General features: G+C 31.4%; 2 protein-coding genes across 3 annotated transcripts in view; both read right to left on the reverse strand.

The window, feature by feature from the left end:
- The window catches only part of LOC111710074 (epidermal growth factor receptor kinase substrate 8), a 16,156-nt gene extending 9,242 nt beyond the window's left edge, over positions 1-6,914 (reverse strand). Inside the window, exons 1-14 of one of the 2 annotated variants that reach the window (XM_023484107.1) lie at positions 6,770-6,914; positions 5,439-5,507; positions 4,933-4,995; positions 4,498-4,587; positions 3,936-3,992; positions 3,669-3,726; positions 2,836-2,890; positions 2,489-2,542; positions 2,370-2,417; positions 2,200-2,268; positions 1,831-1,887; positions 1,341-1,395; positions 1,195-1,282; positions 467-611 (exon numbers count right to left, since the gene is read on the reverse strand). In XM_023484107.1, the coding sequence (XP_023339875.1) occupies positions 467-611; positions 1,195-1,282; positions 1,341-1,395; positions 1,831-1,887; positions 2,200-2,268; positions 2,370-2,417; positions 2,489-2,542; positions 2,836-2,890; positions 3,669-3,726; positions 3,936-3,992; positions 4,498-4,587; positions 4,933-4,995; positions 5,439-5,507; positions 6,770-6,877 (1,016 nt within the window). In that variant the 5' untranslated portion in view covers positions 6,878-6,914. Of the gene's footprint in view, positions 1-466; positions 612-1,194; positions 1,283-1,340; positions 1,396-1,830; positions 1,888-2,199; positions 2,269-2,369; positions 2,418-2,488; positions 2,543-2,832; positions 2,891-3,668; positions 3,727-3,935; positions 3,993-4,497; positions 4,588-4,932; positions 4,996-5,438; positions 5,508-6,769 lie in introns of both variants that reach the window. The other variant, XM_023484099.1, reaches the window with a different exon arrangement.
- A 3,732-nt stretch (positions 6,915-10,646) lies between these two features.
- LOC111710173 (uncharacterized) lies at positions 10,647-14,882 on the reverse strand. The gene is made up of 6 exons (XM_023484233.1): positions 14,801-14,882; positions 14,303-14,365; positions 13,077-13,361; positions 12,824-12,980; positions 11,909-11,992; positions 10,647-10,745 (listed from the first exon to the last, which is right to left on the reverse strand). Exons 3-6 carry the CDS (start codon positions 13,348-13,350, stop codon positions 10,739-10,741), a joined length of 522 nt encoding a protein of 173 aa, XP_023340001.1. The 5' UTR covers positions 13,351-13,361; positions 14,303-14,365; positions 14,801-14,882; the 3' UTR covers positions 10,647-10,738.
- Between the last annotated feature and the right edge of the window lie 264 nt (positions 14,883-15,146).

The raw sequence follows: 15,146 nt of genomic DNA on the forward strand, positions 1-15,146 counted from the left end.
TGATTCAAGGGGGGGGGGGGTGAGCCCCGAAGGCCCCCCTCCTGAATATGCCTACGTGTATCATGTTTGCATTGCATAATGTATGAACAAATTAAGCATGTAATTCGTAACACGTATAGCATTAAAGGTGCACTTTCAGTTGGTGGATCCGCATTTGAACTACTGCCGTCTGAACTATTGATCATTTGAACTATTGATCGTTTGAACTATTTTTCATTCTAACTACTGAAAATGACGTCATTTCCTGTAGTTCAAACAACGTACATTACTTACTCATTTGAACTATTACATATGCAGTTTAAAGTTCATATTTCATGAAAAACAATGAAGTTCAAATTAACCAAAACATCTTTCAAATGAGCAAAAAAATATTTCAAATGACCCAAAAAATAGTTCGAATGAGCAAAAAAAATAGTTCAAATGATCAAAAATGGAACCAAAAATTGACTCCACGCTGTCTGTATACCTTGGTGTGGTCCAGGCAGGTCCACAAGCCTCCCATATAGATCTCTGCCTAGAGTTTAAACACTGCCGGAGAAAAGAAACCGCGGTGCTGGTTAGCAGAGGGGAAATTACATCTTTCTGAAGGTCGTCGTCAAACAGGTCGTTTCCTTCAAAATAGAAATAAAATAAAATAAAAAACAAAAAGTAAAAAACGGAAATTATGAGATTCCCGATTCACAACATAAAAAGTTTTTTTAATCAAGAATGTATGAGATATACACAATCTAATCTTTAAAAGTTTATTAATTCAAATTGTGGATTCCTCATACAGTAACTTAAGAATTTCTGCCTCAAACACAATGCAGGAAATTGTCAGAGTTAAGCACTTTTCAATTTTTCATTATACGGTGAATTAGGATGCCGTTGTGGATCGGACATGCCCTCTTTTGTTAAAAGGAAATTACAACAACAGACCAGTAAAGGCTTATTGGCATTGGGAAATATCTACATTTTACATATTAACATTGGGAAATATCTACATTTTATATATTAACATTGGGAAATATCTACATTTTATATATTAACATTGGGAAATATCTACATTTTATATATTAACATTGGGAAATATCTACATTTTACATATTAACATTGGGAAATATCTGCATTTTACATATTAATATTGGGATATTTACCCATCAATTGAAAATATTTGTATGCTAAACTTTAGCAGTAAACATAATAAACATTGACCTGCATCCATCAAGAAGGCTAAAGGTGGAAATAAAAAATAAACAATATCTGAGGCGTTCGGATCCTTTAGATGCGGATTCAACCGACCCTGAAAATATAAACATTAAAAAAGGAATTAAACTAAATTATAATTATTTTATACGAACCAGAAGGTTGAATGCAAGCTTGATCTTTTGAAAAACCGAAGTGAATTCCGTAGCTCTAAAATATTAATATATTTTAAAAAAATGCTTACTTAAAGGGACTGTAAGCGTAATTTCAAATGAACTTCCATGCAAAAAATACCAATGCCCAATTTACGACGGTCCCCTAAAAGCTTTGCCGGAATATATTGAATCAGATATCTATTTTTGTAATGTTTAAAATTGATTTTTTTCAATTGTGGTCTTCTGCTAAAGTGATTTGTACAATTCTACAGAACAGGAACGCATATAGAAATTATTGAATTAAACACTTTTAAACCTAGAAAAACGACAATATCTTCCACATCAGCTAAAGGTTTTATGGGCACCTTTGGGCATCTTTGCCTGGAAGGTCACTTGAAATTACGCCTACAAGTCTCATTAAATATCAAAATTTTCAGCAAAAAACGAAAATTTACAAAAAGTTAACAATGTTTTTTTGTAAAATATTTTCCTAAAAGAGTCAATAACTCTTGCACCGGGAACATCATCTCGGGAGTTTCTTAGTTCTCTAAACACAGGAACATTTGCAGATTTATTTATACCAGTTTTATTATCAGAAACTTCAAATTATTTAACACTAAACTAAAATATATTGTACAAGCTTGGAACACCCAACGTTGCCCAGGTTACTCATAGTTACTCCCGCTGTTACCGACGCTTGGTCTTTGATTTAGTTATTTTTTACTGTAAAAATCGAGTTCCCCAATCAAAATTTGAGGCAAATCGGTCCAATGAGTTTCCTAGTAATGATTGGATTATCAAAACAAACAAACAGAGATTACTACTTTATATATATTGTATTGCACTGCAAACTGTTTTCCTGCAAAGTTTCTCAATATCATCTGTACAGTAGTTGAGCAGAATTGTATCTTTTTGTACAGGATCATCACTGTACATAATAAACCGTGAAAAGTTTATAAATCGTAGTTTTTACAGCTTGATTTTGGTTTAATGTAGTATTAATTGTATTCAATTTTCTAAGTATTATGCCTGTGATCGTATAAGAAACTTGGGCGATCCAAACCAAAACTCTCAGTCCTAAAATAAAAGTTCTTAACTTCTTTTAGTCTGCTAAGTTATGATATTTATGTAAGAATGTTAAAACTGACCTTGCTAAGTTTTGGGATATTGTTGGAGATTTAATCGGCAGTGGAGGTTTCCTGCAATACTTACAGATCTTTTTGATGCTTTTGATAGAATACTTTTTTTTGCAATTGTTCAGTGTCTTTGGGTAATTTTACCACCACAAAAATGAATTATAGAATTTCGAAGTCTTTCATCTTCTTTCTTTCATCGTCTCGTGTCCCTCAGAGCAATAATCCCAATTTATTTGCAACCTGATAGTGTAAACTTTTGATATTTTTTATTTACTCTGTTGCCGGCCCCATTNAGAAGGGGGGGGGTAGGAATCGTCAGATTGAAGTTTAACTCTAACAACCAAATACATCTGTCCCTTTGTTCCGCCTCTGGTTGAGAATAGTTGGAGACAGCTGAGGCGGAGCGGCGATGCACTAAACCAGGTTCAAGCATTCAAGTATATTTGATTTTTTGATAAACAGGGTCAGTATTTCATTTGTTGATAAACAGGTAAACAGGGCCAGTATTTCATTTGTTTACAAACAGGACCAGTATTTCATTTGTTGATAAACATGGTCCGTATTTTATTTGCTTAAAACAGGAGTATATAACATTTGTTAACAAACAGGACTAGCATTTCATTTGCTGATAAACAGGACTATCATGTCATTTGCTTCCAAACAGGACCAATATTCATTTGTTAAAAAAAAAGTATATTACATCGGTTTCCAAACAGGACCAGTATTCATTTGTTAAAAAAAGTATATTACATCGGTTTACAAACAGGGCCAGTATTTTAATTGTTTAAAAAAGGAGTACATTACATTTGTTTACAAACAGGACCAGTATTCATTTGTTAACAACAAGACAAGTATTTCATTTTTTTATAAACAGGACCAATATTTCATTTTTTTTATAAACAGGACCAATATTTCATTTGTTTATGAACAGGACCAGTATTTCAGTTGCTTACAAACAGGGCCAATATTTCATTAGTTTTTTTATTTATTTTTAAAATTATTTTTCTTAATTTTCTTCCTTTTCTCTCTATCTAAGTTATCCATGAATATGTTTACTATTTATGTTTCATTATAATTAAATTGCCGACGATTACATTTCATTTAATTTTCTAAACTTATAAATTATTTGGCATTGCAACTTAGGCAGTTTTTTAACAATAACTAGCTATTCTTGAATGTATGTGCAAGGTGCCTGATGCAAATGAAGAAACAGAAACATCAGACATTCTTCTTTGTCTTCCCCCTTTCTCCTATACAATTAATTTGCCATTTAGAACAACAATCGTTAACTAATTTAAATCATAATTTTTGACTAAAAACTATTTTTGTCCTTTATGTGAGTTTTGTCTAATGTCTATTCTATTATATTATTTGATATGTTCTTTTTGGAACAGTTTTAGATAAAAAAGATGGCCTGCAAATTTCTATGTTTTAATGAAAAGGAAAAGTGATGGTTTACCAGTCCACACAACTCTATCAGTCTCTCAACAACATCTTGAGGTTCATCATTCAAACACTAAACAAAATTAAATTAATCCCAGAAGTTGATTACTAGTTTCAGAAACCAACCAGAAATTGACAATCCAGTAATTTTGATTTTAAAAGGAAACCTCTTGTGAAGAAAGGATATTTCGTTGAGCCTAGTAAGAAATTATCATCATTAAAGTACTATCCAGATCCCCATATTTTTATTGGAGACCCCAGGCTTTACATCGGAGCCGCCAGATTTTCATTTTGGAGATCCCAGCTATTCGTTAATTTTTTCCTCAGACTCCTTTTATACATGGACCTTGAACTTGACCTTGACCTTGTCCTTGACCTTGACCTTGACCTTGACCTTGATCTTGACCTTGACCTTTCATTTGACATTGACCTTGACCTTGACCTTGACCTTGACCTTGACCTTGACCTTGACCTTGACCTTGACCTTGACCTTGACCTTGACCTTGACCTTGTCTTTGATCTTAACCTTGAACTTGAACTGGAACTTGAACTTGACCTTTACATTGACCTTGACTAACCTGAATTGCTATGAATATGCTGTTAAAGTTAAAGTGTCCTGAACCCGCAATTCTGAAGACAACAACACTGCTGAATCCATTCGGGGAACCCTATGCAAAGTGTTTATCGACGAAGAAAACAAAAAAACGTTGCCGACGAAGAAAAAAAGAAAAATGTTTTTCGGCAAAGAAAACAAAAAATGTTTTTTGGCAAAGAAATCAAAAAAAAATTATTTGTCGACGAAGAAAAAAAGAAAAATGTTGTCGACGAAAATACAAAGAAAAATGGTTGTTGACAAAGTAAACCAAGAAAATTGTTTGTTGACGAAAAATACAAAGAAGAAAGTTGTAGAAGAAAAAACAAATAAAAAATGTATGTTGACAAAGTTAAAAGAGAAAATCTTTCAGAGGCTAAGCAGAAATGTATTAAATATTTTTATGAGTTCATGAAAATACCTTTCTTACATAAGCAACGGGATCTCTTATATCTCGAATGAAAATGCTGGTGATCGATTTTTCCTTAATTAGAACTTTGCATGATAGTATTTTATTCTTAAATGATAATAATAGTGATAATGATAATAGTAATCATAATGATAATAAATAATAATAANGGAGGGGTACTGTGGAAGACGAGACCCAGCGTATCCGGGAACGAGCTTAAGAATCCTACGGAGCATTCTAGATCTTTCTATGTGATTCTAGAACCTAGGGTAGTGATATATATATACGAGTTGATTCTTCTGTTATTAGTATCTTGTTAAATATATTCTGAAGAGAAACTCCTCACGTTATTTTGGATCCGACACGACGTCTTCCATAGTGTAACAATAGTTATGCTAAAAATATACATATTTTGAAATACTAAAGGTTTTGAACATCGGGTTGCAAAATTATTGGTATTCGAAAATCAGAGTTTGTGGTAAAAATTTATTTCCTGTTTAAGAAATTGATTAATCTACCTCTGTTGGGTCGTATAGGATAATTTCCTCATCTTGTTGAAACATCACAGCCTCTGGTACAAACCACTCCTACAGTATACATTCATCATGCTCATTGGATATCAAGATCAATCAATCAATCAAAATTAACAATATCTGCACCAAAAGAATTGAATTTCAAATTATCATATTCATATTTGTAACTCCATGATTAATTCTGTGCAGTACAATTTTATCAGTCGTAAATTTAGAGCACAGTAATCCAAGGGTTAAAAAATTGATGAGAATTTTGCTAGTTACTTCTTTAAAAAACTATAGCTAAAAATAGTATATCCAGGTTACTAAGGTTACGTCACTTTAAAGTACACCCAGTCGGAAAGAATTGATGCGTCTTTTCATAGCAGTCTGGATGTATGGCATGTATGTGTTTGAACATTCTTTAAAACTTATTTATAAAACGTATATACCTGAAGTTCCTCATGAAGTGTCATAAGTAAACTTATTTAAATTGTTAACTGTAACTGTTTAAATATACATCAAAACTTATTTATATCATTCAAACATATATTGTAGTATTTAATTTATTTATTTATTTAATATTTTAATTCAAAGATATATTTATTACCTAAAGGTCCTCATGAAGTGTCATAAGTAAACTTATTTAAATTGTTAACTGTAACTGTTTAAATATACATCAAAACTTATTTATATCATTCAAACATATATTGTAGTATTTAATTTATTTATTTATTTAATATTTTAATTCAAAGATATATTTATTACCTAAAGGTCCTCATGAAGTGTCATAAGTAAACTTATTTAAATTTTAAACTGTTTAAATATACATTAAAACTTATATTTATATTTTTCAAAGATGTATCTTTAAACATTTGAATTTGAATGCTCCTTTCATAATTGTGTTAAACAATTATATATATTCTACATGGAAATTATAAACTTATCATAATATATACCAAATATATCTTTAAAAATAACTGAACTTATGTAATAACTTTGAGCTGATAGTAACATATTTATCTAAATGTATTTTTTGGCGTTTGAACTGAGCAAGGAATATACAGGGGGGGGGGGCAAGGGGGGCAGTGCCCCCCCCGACATGAAAAGAGGGGGGCAGTGCCACTCCCCCTTAGAACTCGGAGCTTTCACACTTTTCAAATCTTAAACTCAAGAGTAAAGAACATAAAAAAATTAGTTTGCTGTTCATTCAGTGCACTAAGAAGATTGTATACGTGGACCAGAGCCACCATGACAGAAGTCCGAATGAAAATCTATTTAGAATGGACTCTGCACCGACCTTTGACACAAAGACGACTTTTATTATCTTCTATTACCTGCACAACTCCATGTCTAAGAAGACTTCTCATTACATGGTTTGGAGTTTCCATCCCTGGACCTGCCTCCCACCTACCCAACACATCTACTTCTATATTCTTTAACATTTTTACATCTAAAACAAGCTTTTAAAGGACTTGAGTCTTTGACACAAACTTCAATTTTCTAATCATAATATCTTTGCATCTGATGATGTAAACCTTATGAATTTCATATTTAGATTATTAGATCTGAAAGAATTCATATTTTGAAATATAGGGATTAGAAAGTCAAAATCTGTGTCAAAATATAACAAAATAATAAGGATTTATAGAAAATTAAACGTGCCAAGAATTTTTCGAGATTAAAATTATTAAGCTCTTATTGGACACATTTTAATAATATAATTCACATTTTTTATTCTGTAGAAGATAAGAAACTTATCGGTTTAAGATAAAGAAAATATCTATTAAAATATCAGTTTTGAATAATGGACCTATAAAATTTCAATGTTTTAAGTCCTGTAGGATATTCAGCAAAACAAAAGAATAAGATATAACTGTTTTTATCGTTTTAATTAATGCCAAGGCAATGACTTTTAACCTTGAAAACAACAATGAACTTTCTTTAACATTGATAAATTCAACTGAAAAGTTTTTTTTGAGTTTTGCCACTTAAAAGAAATTAAAAACACAGTGCACAATTTCTATCAATTTGTTTATCTAAATATATGAAAACATGTATCATTTCATTTCAAGTATCTCTCCAATAACCTCTAATTCCCAATGGTACTTTTTTCATCCTTAACTCAACCCATAAATAGCTAAATAAATCGTTTTAATTAATACTTTCGTGGAGGTTGAAGTAAGTTTAAAACTGATCACAATAATGTTTGAAATCGAATTAAAAACTAAAATCACTTGGTGTATTTGATTTAACGTGTCGAACTCGAATGTTCTAATTCCTGGGCACATTGTTCTCTGTATTTACATTATTCTCGACTGAACCTGCATATATTACTCGAGCTAAAGGCCTACGAAGTAATTGCTACCTGGAATGAAAACAAAATACTTCTCACAATTTGCGTATTGGTTGCGAGCTGTAGCAAACGTTTTTGTAGTGAAAGTGCTATAAATATATTGCTTCTAGGTTGTTTGCTGGAACACAACTATTCTTATCTTCCAGATTAAACCCTGAAGCTTAATCACGTCATCTCTCATATGGTAAATAAATGACTTGATATATTTGACGATAATAAGTGTTCTTAAAAATGCTTCAGTCTTAAATTACGTTTTTCTTATCTCAAAACTTTTAATATACAGGGTGTCCCACGAAACATGACAGTATGCAGGACGACTTGAATGTCGTCTTGATTTTTGATATAATTTGCTGCGTTTATTAGTCAACCTAATTTTAGAAGTAAATTTCTAGAGATAATAATCACAAAATTTCCCTTGTCCTGCCATTTCCAAAATGTGGTCTGCCTTTTTTGGGCTTTCAATATTGCCCAAGATATGAAGAATTTCGTTCAGATTTCGACAATTTTGCTTTTATTTAACAAAATTGAAATCTGAACCAAACTCTTTATATCTCCGGTAATATTGAAAGCACAAAAAACGCAGACCACTTTTTGGAAATGCCAGGGCTAGGAGAATTATGTGTTAATTGTTTCAAGAATCATACATGTTAAAGTAGATAAAAGACTAAATGTCACAAATAAATTCAAATACCAAAGACGACTTTCAAGTCGTCTTGCTATTGTCATGTTTCGTGGGACACCCTGTATATAAAGTAGGTGTAATAAACAAGAACTTTCGAAAACATTGTGGTAAAAGCCGAATTTTAAGAAAAAGATGAATGCTTAATCTGTTATTATTTGATTTTGGCAAGGTTGTTGTTAATTTAAAATGTAATAATTTGTCAACTAAAAATTTAGACTAAATTATCAAATGTCGTCAGAAATTTTTCCTAATTTTCCGTAACTCCTCTTAATGCTTTAGGGAAAGCAATTGTCCATGGTTAAGTCATTGGTATTTAGGATAAGTAAGTTTGGATAAACATGGGAATCTTTGTAATGTGCACCCAACAATTATGATTGAAAGATAATTTTCCTAAATTTCTCGGTTTTCACATATCCTTGAATTTGCATACATATCCTTGAATATATGTATACACATAAAGTCTAACAGCATTTTAACAGTATTGTATATTTTAAAGTATTTATATTTTTCAAAGATGTATCTTTAAACATTTGAATTTGAATGCTCCTTTCATAATTGTGTAAAACAATTATATATATTCTACATGGAAATTATAAACTTATCATAATATATACCAAATATATCTTTAAAAATAACTGAACTTATGTAATAACTTTGAAGGGCTTTGGGTATGTAAGAAAAGTCAGAAAATTTCAACAGCCTCAGACCAATACTTTTTGAGTTATGTAAAAAAAACTACAGGGGGGGGGTCAATTTGACCCCCCCCCCAGCGGGAATAGGGTTAAAATATTGTGATGCAAATTCACATTCACTCTTTTGGCAGGTCGGATGTACACTTATTTTTGTAGGTTGGATGTACACTTTTTGCAAGGTCGTCTATAAATCCAAGGGACAAAATATCAACCAAAAACTGCATACAGAAGTCTTTTGCTCAGTAAAGTTAAATCGTCAGTACGCAATATCCTCTCTACTGAACTTAAAGTGTACATCCGATCTACAGAAAGTGAACATCCATACAAAAATTGTATATCCGACCTACAAAAAGTATTATTCCGACCTACAAATCTGTAAATTTGTCCTAAACATATGACCATCCGACCTACAATCGATGACCACCGACCTACAAGTATATTGACCATCCGACCTACAATCGATGACCATTCGACCTACAAATATTGACCATCCGACCTACTCAATTGCACACTAATTTGCATACTGTATCTAACAGCTACAGTAGGTCGGATCAATAGAAATTTTTCTGAATTAAGATTCAACTGACCTATAGTTTAACGGACCTACAGCAGCTAAAAAGCAGTTGGAAAACCATGTGCTAGTAGGTCAGAAATACAATATAGGGGATGTATGCGTAGGTCGAAAAATACACCATCAAATTCACGTCTCTCCGCGAACTGCGTGGCTGGCCTACTGGTGTAAAACAGTGATAAAAGATCTCAGATTACTTATTAAATATATCAGCTGAAACTTACCTCATTGGTCTTAGTCATTTTTACCATAACCACCATTTTAGGGTGCTTCGCGCCGTCCTCTTTTCACCAATAATTGTAAATTTATAAAATAACGCTATACAAAAAGTTCACAGATTTTTTCAGCGGATTTTTAAAATTATCAAAAATTCAAATAACTCTCATGTATCATGCCAGGTTTTCAAAACAATGTTGGCCGGATAAACTTAGCCTTTGACGTTTATTGGGATCAAACAGCATAAACATTATCAGGAACACTAAATACATATATATATATATATATATATATATATATATATATATATATATATTGATTTTTACACCGCTTTTTTTCTTAGTACTGCAATTTCTGTATTTAATTGATAGATTTACAAAAATAGTGGCCAAATATCGACCAGCAGTATTTATAATTTCCTTTCCTGTAGTCATCTAACTGTACGTGAGCTGTCAGACAAAAATTTGGCCTAATCAGCTTTTCTTGATATTTAATCAAATATGCTTTTATTATCATTCTTGGATAATGGATAAAGTGTAGTGGAGGGGAAGTGAGATTGATGGTAAAGATTTTGTATTTTTCTGCAAAACAACGAAATACATAATTAAACGCAGAATACTATAGTGATATACATTATATAGTGTATATGATTAATTTCTTTTCGTGGAACTTTAAACTTTATCTTACTAAAATATAATTATATATTCAAGTTTCTTTATTATCAAAATTTTGCTATACATTTATATTTTCTAGAGGAGTGCTGGTTCTTGAGAATCCTTGGATACAAATTTATAACCTAGAAAAGAATATCATTAACATATTGTTGACAGTTGCATTTTTTTGGAGATGTAAAAAATCTTGAAACTATTAAAACGTATTAAAGTCTAATCAGCTTAATTAAGAATCCAATCTGGCGTTAAATCAGATAGTATAGGATCCAGGCAAAAGTAAGCTAATAAAATTGCATTAGCCCAAAACATTTAAAACCAATTTATAGATCTAGAACACTGTTGACACTTATAGGTTTTAATGTTTCAAATTCTAGAAAAACTACAGTGAGACCCATAAAATTGTGGAATAGGGAGACAAGAATTAAGGAATCTTATGTCTTAATTAAATGAAGTAAACAATCTCTTTGTAACCGCGTTTACAACTTTTTTATTCAAAAAGTGCAGTTTTGCAAAAAAAATATTTTCTTTAAAAAAACTTTTTAATTATTTAAATATTTTTTAAGGGCTGGCCGGAGGAATGAATATTCTTATTTTCTTCTAATTTATGTATTTATAAAAGTTTCTAACCTTTGACAATTTGATGATTAAAGTGCCGGAAAAACTGACTTTCCGCATATATATCACCAATAAAAACGTCAAATTTAATTTGTTATAATATTTTTTTTAAACTGGTAAAAACTGGTCTCGCGCCATAAAAAACTCCTGAAAGATGAATTCCTGAATGATCAAACTCTGGAAGTTGAGCACTGTGGATAGAATATGCTTGATAGCCGAGTTTTACAGGAAATCACATTGTAGAAGCATGGTACTTTCAGAAGTTTTACTCTTTAGTATTATGTAATTCAAAAGTTTGTATTTATTAGGAATATCCGGAGTTTGTACTTTTAAGAAAATTTACGTTAAGGAATTTGTACTTTGAAGATTTATTTAAGGAGTTATGACTTCATAGTCCAATTAACATAAGACACAACAATTGTGCATTGTAATTACTAAAACCGTTAGAGATTTTTTGCTGTGATTTAGCCTCTACTTCCTCGCCTAACCAGCCTGGGAAATCGCAGCTAATCCATGGTTAGAGAATGTTTAACGAGTTGTATAATAATTGTTAAAGTTTACCTGAATATAAGATCTACACTAGTCTGTGACCGACCCTCCCCTGCCTTCCAGTTTACCTGAATATAAGATCTCCACTAGTCTGTAACCGACCCTCCCCTGCCTCCCAGTTTACCTGAATATAAGATCTCCACTAGTCTGTAACCGACCCTCCCCTGCCTCCCAGACACTCAGCTGTACTACCCCGTAATAATGCGACCTATGATATATCATTAATTTTACTTTTTATAAAATCAGAAAACATGGAATATTGACATAGTCTTTTCTTTCTTTAGATATAGATTTATCGCAAGGAATTTATTAATTTGTAATAATTTTATGCTTGCAATTAATTGAAACTAAATTATTTCTTTCATGGAATTTCTGTTTCCTTATTTTTAATGTAAAAATTGATGCAGAAAAAATTTTAAAAATGTAATCTGCGAAGAGTAATATTTTGAAATAATTATATCGTTTATCATTGAATAAAATGTTAAACAAGAACAATTTGTAATAATTTTAACAAATGACTCAATATTTTAGTAAAATTACACAATTCTAAACCAAAATTCGTAAAAAATGTAGAAATACGACGTTTTACCGTATATCAGCATAATAAAAAGTAATTGGAGTGGGGGAGATGATTAAAGAAACGGGAAAATTCCATTTTGCCATTTACAGATTTTAAAACAAAAAGTGATTATTTTGTATTAAAACTCAAAGAATAATTTTTAAAGGGACTGTTCGCAAAAAATGAACGGGTGTATAGGCTTACGTCGAAAAATACGCACTTTTTATCGCTACTTATCTTACTTCTATCTGTTACGTCTATCAGGAGAAAATTATTAAAAAACGACTCATACCGAAGAATTTAGACCATACAAATTTAGAAAGTTGCAATATTCAGCTCGGATCTCGGATCGTAAAAAAATCAATAAAATTTCAAACAAATCATTCAGATATTACAACCAATTTAGTCATCATAAGCCTATACCCCCATTTCATTATTCGCGAACACTCCCTCTAAAGTTCGGTAAAAAAATAAACCTACCGTTTAACTTTTTGGTTTAGAAACAGTTTCTGGGAATGACATCGCTTTGCAGATTTATTTATCAGCTGAGATATGTCGTGGATAATGTCGTCTTCGACAAGCACAAAGGCAGATTCTTTCAAGATGGCGTCCTTTGGAAGGGAACTGGACGGTTCATCTAGATTTAAAAAAAAAACTATTCAGTACATTAAATCCAAAACAGTTTTTAATTTTTTATTTTTTTTAATGAAAATAAAAACATTTTTCGCTTCACCTTTGAAATCTACATGTACACTGGCTTTTTCAATATGCTTCTTTCCCTCATCTCTTCGTCTTTTTCGACGATCATGCCGTTTTTTTAGATTGTGTTCGTTCATTTTATCGTTCTTATTATTTGAATCTTCACAGTTTGTTTTATTCTTCTGAGCACAAAGTTCTTCACATAGTTTGTTGAGTTCGTAGTTGTGTGTGTTCAAATCTATTGAATATGTGTTCAGTCCTGGATACTCTGGGACTTGTTGAACGGCTAGATCTGATTCAAGTTTCATTGTTGACTCTTCTGCAATTTTGCTTTTATTTTGATTATTTTGATAACTTTTTATTGGAATTATTATCTGTACTGAAATGTTGTTATCGTATTCTTAAATAAAGAGACTGTAGACGATAAGCTGTATGCACGATTTAAAACAATTCCCTTTAAACCGTTACCTGAGTAACAATAAAGGAAAACTTGTCCTTTCTCTATCTTGACTCAAAATTTTGAATTTAGTCAATTTCATTTTTTCACTTTAAAAGAGAACCCACACTTAAAATAAAAAACATCAAGCAGGAAAATTGGGAAATTTAATTCGCTCATGACTATAAATTTAAGGGTACCCTCGTAAACTAAATATGCCACTCTATAAATATCATTTTAAAATTTAATGCGCAGTCCTTTTTAGCATATTATCATTCATCATGAATATCTTCTAATCAGTTTTAAAGATCACGATAATTATTTTAAGTTAAATGATTAAGTTCAAGGGAGCAGTAAATCACGGCCAAACGTGAATTATTAACCAGAGGGTGTCCCAAAAAACATGGGAATTCAGTGACGAATTGGATATCGTCTTTGTTATGAATTAGCATTGTAATACCTAATTTCAAAAGCCATAATATTATTATGTCTGCTACAGTCTATTTTATGAAAAGGGTAAAAGACTGTAAAGATGTGTTTATAATTTCTCCGCAAGATGGACACTGAAGACGGACAAGTTTACTCTGTTTGTATACTGCCTAGTAATTTTCTTTTTTTACTAAGTACAATCGTATGCAGTCAAAACATAAACAAACAAAATATGAACATAGCAGACGAAACTCTTAAAGATTGCAACTTTCTCAGTAGGTATTACTATAACTAAATCAAAGAATTATCTAAAAAGACAACATTAAATTCGTCACTGAATTCCCATGTTTATTAGGACACCCTGTAGATAAGGATTATTTAAAGCATAAAAATTCCTTTTAACGTGTCTGAATTGTTCCAAGTCCAACTACTTCTCTCAACGCATCTATGAGGGTGCACTGAATATTGGAAAATACGATAAATGTTTTTTTTCTTTAATTAATTTTTTTTAACATTATAATCTTTTTGGTAAAACCAACTTAATATATACCTTTCATATTTAAAACTAAAAATTTTGCTTGATAACATTTTAAAATAATAAAATTTACAAAAGATTAAAAATTATGAAATTAGAGCTGGAGGTGAGTAATTAATGCTTTTCTAGACTTTAATCTTGAAAATCGACGACTTTGAACTAACTAAATCCAAGCAAACTTGTTCTGCTTCGAATGAATATTTTCAAATTACTTTTTACATATCATGATCTGAGTTGCTTTCCTTTGCTTATCTGCCAACCCACAAACATTTGTTATAATTGATTTTCACATGGTTATTATATGTATAGTTAGAACTCAAGAGGGTCAACCCAGAGCAAAATATATTTTCCCATATACCTGGTACTCCTGCGCCCTCCCAAAGGTGGAGAATTCCATCCCCGCACAGATAAATATACCTAAAAAAATAAATATTGTAACAGTGGACGAGTTTTGTTGATCTTTTACGATCAGCAATTCAAGGATTTTTTGGATCGCTGAGATCATAGCTACCAAGGGGAATCATGCCCCCTTCCCCCCCCCCCATCTTTAACCCTACGGTTGGACTTTAGAATCCTATTTTGAATCCTAACGGATTTATTTGAGTTTGCATTTGGATTCTATAAATAACCCAAGCGACGCCGAATTTTCCGTTATCTTGAAGACCCAAGGTATTTAATTGATAGATTTACAAAAATAGTGGCCA

This window comes from Eurytemora carolleeae, unplaced genomic scaffold (genome assembly GCF_000591075.1).
Source record: "Eurytemora carolleeae unplaced genomic scaffold, Eaff_2.0 scaffold136, whole genome shotgun sequence".
Classification (NCBI taxonomy): Eukaryota; Metazoa; Arthropoda; class Copepoda; order Calanoida; family Temoridae; genus Eurytemora; species Eurytemora carolleeae.

Bases quoted from the DNA above. Each gene is read 5' to 3' on its own strand.
- LOC111710173 (XM_023484233.1), bottom strand. From the start codon at position 13,350: ATGAAACTTGAATCAGATCTAGCCGTTCAACAAGTCCCAGAGTATCCA. The intron at 12,981-13,076 runs GTGAAGCGAAAA...TTTTAAATCTAG, and splicing joins TGTACATGTAGATTTCAAAG to ATGAACCGTCCAGTTCCCTT. The intron at 11,993-12,823 runs GTAGGTTTATTT...GATATATCATAG, and splicing joins CTAAACCAAAAAGTTAAACG to GTCGCATTATTACGGGGTAG.